Source organism: Ruditapes philippinarum, unplaced genomic scaffold (genome assembly GCF_026571515.1).
Source record: "Ruditapes philippinarum isolate M1 unplaced genomic scaffold, ASM2657151v2 ctg569_1_1_1_1, whole genome shotgun sequence".
In the NCBI taxonomy this organism is placed as follows: domain Eukaryota; kingdom Metazoa; phylum Mollusca; class Bivalvia; order Venerida; family Veneridae; genus Ruditapes; species Ruditapes philippinarum.
Window position 1 is genome coordinate 17,782 of NW_026855503.1, and position 5,332 is coordinate 23,113.

The 5,332-nt window shown below is 32.8% G+C and overlaps 1 protein-coding gene across 1 annotated transcript; it reads left to right on the top strand.

Annotated features, from left to right (window-relative positions):
* Positions 1–1,932: 1,932 nt before the first annotated feature.
* Positions 1,933–5,119, top strand: LOC132743574 (acyl-CoA Delta-4 desaturase-like; the record flags this gene model as incomplete). Its single annotated transcript, XM_060732109.1, is given in 5 exon segments — positions 1,933–1,991; positions 2,449–2,579; positions 2,582–2,621; positions 3,215–3,340; positions 4,079–5,119. Coding segments are annotated over 5 exon segments (417 nt in total), but the record flags the coding sequence as incomplete, so codon positions are not given.
* Positions 5,120–5,332: the final 213 nt, after the last annotated feature.

The window sequence follows — 5,332 nt, forward strand, 5'->3', positions numbered from 1 at the left end:
TATTGCTAAATTTTATGCCAGAAGTTTGCGTCGTAGCGTGGAAACAATAGACGAAGTGCTCAAATGACTTAAAGAAGCATCATCTGAAACTCTAATCAAAGTATATGTTGATGCTTCTTCATCTGGAGATTTTGAATCTGCTGTAAGTGTCGGCGCTTCTCCATCTATTGACGGCAAATTCATCAGACACAACCTCGGGGATTTACTTAAGAAAGCCGAGACAGAGACTTTTGAAGAAATTGACTTCTTTCGGTCCGTTAAACTAATTAACGGTGTTAATGGCGACGAAGGTGCGATGTTCTTAACGATGGGTGGAAGTGCCGAAACATTAGAAGAATTCGAAGTACTCTAGAACAAATGAACACACAGCAGATTCCTGGTGCTGTGGATATAATGAATGGTAATTAGCCTGTACCGGAAGTGGTGCAACAACTTATGATTTCAGACTACACGGACTGGGTGAATCCAGATGATCCAAAACGACTCAGTCAACAAGTAGCTGACCTTTTTGGGGACGTCTATTACAATACCCCAGCTATAGAAATGAGCAAAGTCCATTGTAATGCATCGGTTGTAGATAGTTGTATTTATAATGTCTTACCTTAATTGGACAAACCTTTGATTTCATTACCTAAATGGGTGAAGCATGCGAACCATGGAGATGAATTAGGAATTGATTTTACACCTGAAACAACCGCATTTTACATTGCCACAGTCTGATACAGATTTTTGTAATTGACTCCAGTCTGACTGTATTTAATGTTTTCTACTTCTTCTTCTTCTTCTTCTTCTTCTTCTTCTTCTTCTTCTCGTTCTCCTCTACAATCTCAGGCCGGCCACATCGATGAAGGTTGACGTCTTCTGCAGTTCCTCCTTGCGCCGTGTAGTTTCGTTTGTAGTCCGGCCTTTTCTTATTCAGAATAAACTTAATTATTTAAGGAAACACTTTTTTTTCCAGAAATATTTGACTACTTAACGTTCATAAACATGTATGCATACTTGCATTGCCTAGTTAATTATCTGCCTGAATTAATCTGTAGCTTTTCTGACTATAAAATATTCATGTACCTATGAATGTTTAAAGCGCCATCTTATAGCCTGAGAGATGGTCGACAGTAATCTTGATACCCTGTTTTAAAATAAAATCGTCCGTTTGATTTAAACAAGTACATGTACTTTCTAACTACTGTATGTCACCCGGTTTTGAAAATTTATGGCTTAAGCCTTCTTCAAAATATATGTATTTGCTCTCCTAAGAACATGGGAAGTCATATATACATGACAAAAAGTGTACTGTCATCGTCTTCAGTTGAAATACTTGAATTCGCCTATCTTCCACCATACACCTATAGAGCTCTGTTCATCAAGTTTTGTTTTCCAATTTTCTTGTACCGTTCTTCCAGCCATGATTCATTTGTTTAAACCTTAATTTATAAATCTTTTATCTTTGTTGAATCATGACTGCATGTAAGCATGGACATTAATCATTGAATTGATACAAGTTTTAAATCGTTGACTGAAAATATTTTATAAAGTTATCCATTTATGCAAGAAAATCTCGTGTTTAATTTTGTTCCATGGCAGTTAGATTTCAATTTTCTTTAAAGAACTTATTTACCTACATTTAAGATATTTGCTATAAAAAATTAGGCGTTTCAGGCGAGATTCGTCCTGCACGGGTAAAAATGGACCAGCCGAGTAATTAACATCAATGTATTTATCCAGTCAAAATCTTCAGAACTTGTGACATAGACCAACTCAGCTGTCTGTCTGTCTGTTTGTCTGTACGTGAGGCTGATAACTATAGTAAGATCAGGATACCTGCATGTATTAGTTAAATGAATATAATATATGTTAATAATTAAGTAAAATGTTGTTGTTTTTGTTTCTTACAGGAGTTGAGTATATGTTTAATGTATTACCTAAATATTTTACCTGCATATACCGTTACTTGGCGTTGGAGGAGCAATAGCACATTACTTTACAATGAGGTGATTTTATCATTATCTCCCTTGCGCTATTACGATGTTAATATATTATCTTCCTTGTTGTATTCTACTCATTCATTGCTATGTCGTGATATATAAAATTTTACTTTCTGTACATCATTTCCTGTATATTTCTTTTTGTATTACTCACTTTTACTGCTGTATTGTATATACTTAGTTATATTTAAAGGTCACTTTACTCACACACACTGAATAACGTCCATTAAAGCCATTTTACAAAAAAGTCAGTTTGTCTGCCATTTGACATTTACATGTATAAAATTTTATTCTGAACTTTCTAAATCGTTCAAGTATTATGAAAAAGTAAGCAATATTATGTGATATCACGTGATGTCACTCTGGATCTTTGCCTTTTAAAAGAAACTAGATTTATGATAATACAGTTTGATATATGTCACTTGTATTTATATAAACTAAATGAATGAACATTATATTTTAGATGCATGGTGAGTCATTGGTTCACATGGGTGTCACAATCAAACCATATACCTATGACAATAAAGACGGATGAAGCGAGTCCATGGCTACAGTTACAACTCAATGCAACATGTGACATTGAAAAATCTTTCTTCAATGGTTTACAGGGCATCTAAACTTCCAAATAGAACACCAGTAAGTGACATATCATTTAACAACATCATTGAAAGAATTTATTTTATTTGTGATTATATGGTTAGAACTTCACTATTACTTTACGTAGACATCAGCGACGAGACAACATCGTGACGATGACTTTATGTAGACAGGACTGATTTTACAGAACTGTTACAGCACCGATACAATGACTTTATGTACTTTATGATGTTACAGAACTATGACTGTGATTAAACATAGACATGTCTGATGTAACGACACCGTCACAATGACTTTATGTAAACATCACTGATGTTACAACACCGTGACAGTGACTTGACGTAGACATCACTGATGTAACAGCACCGTGACAATGAAAATGTAACAGCACCGTGACAATGAAATGACACAGACGTCACTGATGACAGCAGCACTGTGACAGTGAGGTGACAGTGACTTGAAGTACACATCATTGATGTAGTGTTTATCTATCTATTTATCAGCTTACCATGTAATTATTATTATTAGAAGAAAAGATCGTTAAATGATTATTCACAAAGTTAACAGAAATATTAAATTATTGTTGGTAATTGTTAATCATTTAATGAATGATAATTTTATCGTGTTTTCAGCCTATTCCCAACAATGCCTCGGCATAACTTATATAAGATAGCACCACTGGTGAAATCCCTATGTGAGAAACATGACGTACCGTATATAGTAAAGCCACTGTGGCAATCATTTGCTGACATAGTCAAGTAAGTGCACGTGATGCGCGTATTACTCTTTCTTTCTTTCTTTCATTCTCATATAGACATATCAATACTTACTTTTTACATTGTATCCATTTAAAAGGCTTTTTTAGAAATACATTAATTTTTAAACAATCGGCAATATTAATGCAAATGTGGTAGATGAACGGAAATACTTCCTACAAAATTCACACGAGGGTTTTTTATGGAAAAACAGCTTTTTCCTACTAAATTTAAATGACAGGGATTTTTTTTATCTTATTTTATAGCAGTTATTGGGTCATATTCCCAAATAAAAATAATATATTATTTTCCCAATTCACAGGAAAAGAATCCCGATTGAAAGTTACAAAATGAAAATATTAAATAAAGAATCCTAAAATCTTTGAAAATAAGGGCTTCTTCACTGTAATAAGTGTTAAAATGTTTGAAGATGCTATCATAGACAGTGACTGTTTGCATTCATTTAATCACTGCAAAATTTCAGTCATGCATTTTTCCCAATTTTTAACAAACATCGTTGAAATTTCCAATTCCATGGGTATGGGTCATGTTCCCAAAATCCTGGAAAAAATCCCTGAATGATAATTATGTACAATTATGACTTATAGTTAGGGTATTTTTTGGTGTTTCATTATTTCTTAAATAACATTTTTTTTATTATTAAATACTAGTATAAAATTATATAGATATCAATTTTAGTCTGTAAAAAATACAATTTCATTCCATCTTGTTTGTTTTCAGGTCGCTAAGATCATCTGGGGAGCTTTGGCAAGAAACTTATAATGAATTCCACTGTAAATAATGGCTGTACTAGTATAGTGTAAATACAATTGTATGTTTGTGTAGGGTTTTATAATTTCAAACATTTTCATAAAATGGTGATTGACTTTCTTCTTGTGTGTTACTTGTTCTCATATATATAAATATACAAAATATACATCGTAATTCAGTTTATGGAATCACAAAGTTACTATTTGTATGACTTAACTATCTTAAATATTTTAATTTAGTGTAAAAGTAATAAACATGTAACAGGATGATCTGAAACTATGTCTGTCTCCTAAATTTAATTGCATGCCATGTTATAGTGTGCTTGCTGGGTTGTTATTATAGGAAAGGTAATCTCTTGGTAATATAGCTGACATTTTAACATTTAGAGTATATGGCTTTCACTTTAATGTGTGAGAAACTTTACGTGGGTGAGTTTTTTAAGTCTAGTCCACTCCAGTATGTCCGTGATGGAACTAATGTTAGGGGGGAAACTAAAGGGTCCTCCGCCAATTGATAGATCCCTACTCTGACCTTTCATTTGAATAACAATTGATTTAACTACAAACATTGACATGAGGTATTTTGTTAAAAAATATGTTGTGGTGAAATTCTTATTATGTCCACTTATCTGATAATTAGTATTAGGTCAGGGATCTATGCATAATACTTCAAAGGTGCCACGTGACCTACCTTTAGTGACGAACAATGAAACGTAAGGGGTTGGGGGATAGAAACAAACAGTTTGTCTGTTTGATTTGTGTTGGAGATAAGGGGCACGGTTAATAGAGAGAAGTATAAAGGTTTAAGGTTTCTCAGCCTAATATTTTATCATTTTGTACCCAATTACTATATATATATTTACATGTAGATTTATATTTCATTGTTATGGCATCCTACTTTTATACTTGTTATTTTGATTCGCATCTGCCTTAGTAATACAATGCTTCACTGTAATGCTTATATCAACTGTTATTTCAAGTTTACAAATATTTATATAATGTGTTTATAATGAGACTTTTGATAATTGATTTATTTTCCAATAAAACACGTGAACACGTGACATTTCCATTTGCGTCCAATTTTATGTAAATTGTGTTTGTCTTGCAACATGTTTTTCATGTGTTTTAATGGCATTTGTTGAGTTTACTTTGTTTTAAAAAAAGTGAATTGGTCGATAATTAGTATGCTATTATAGGGTGTGAGACATGATCCAAATAATAACGA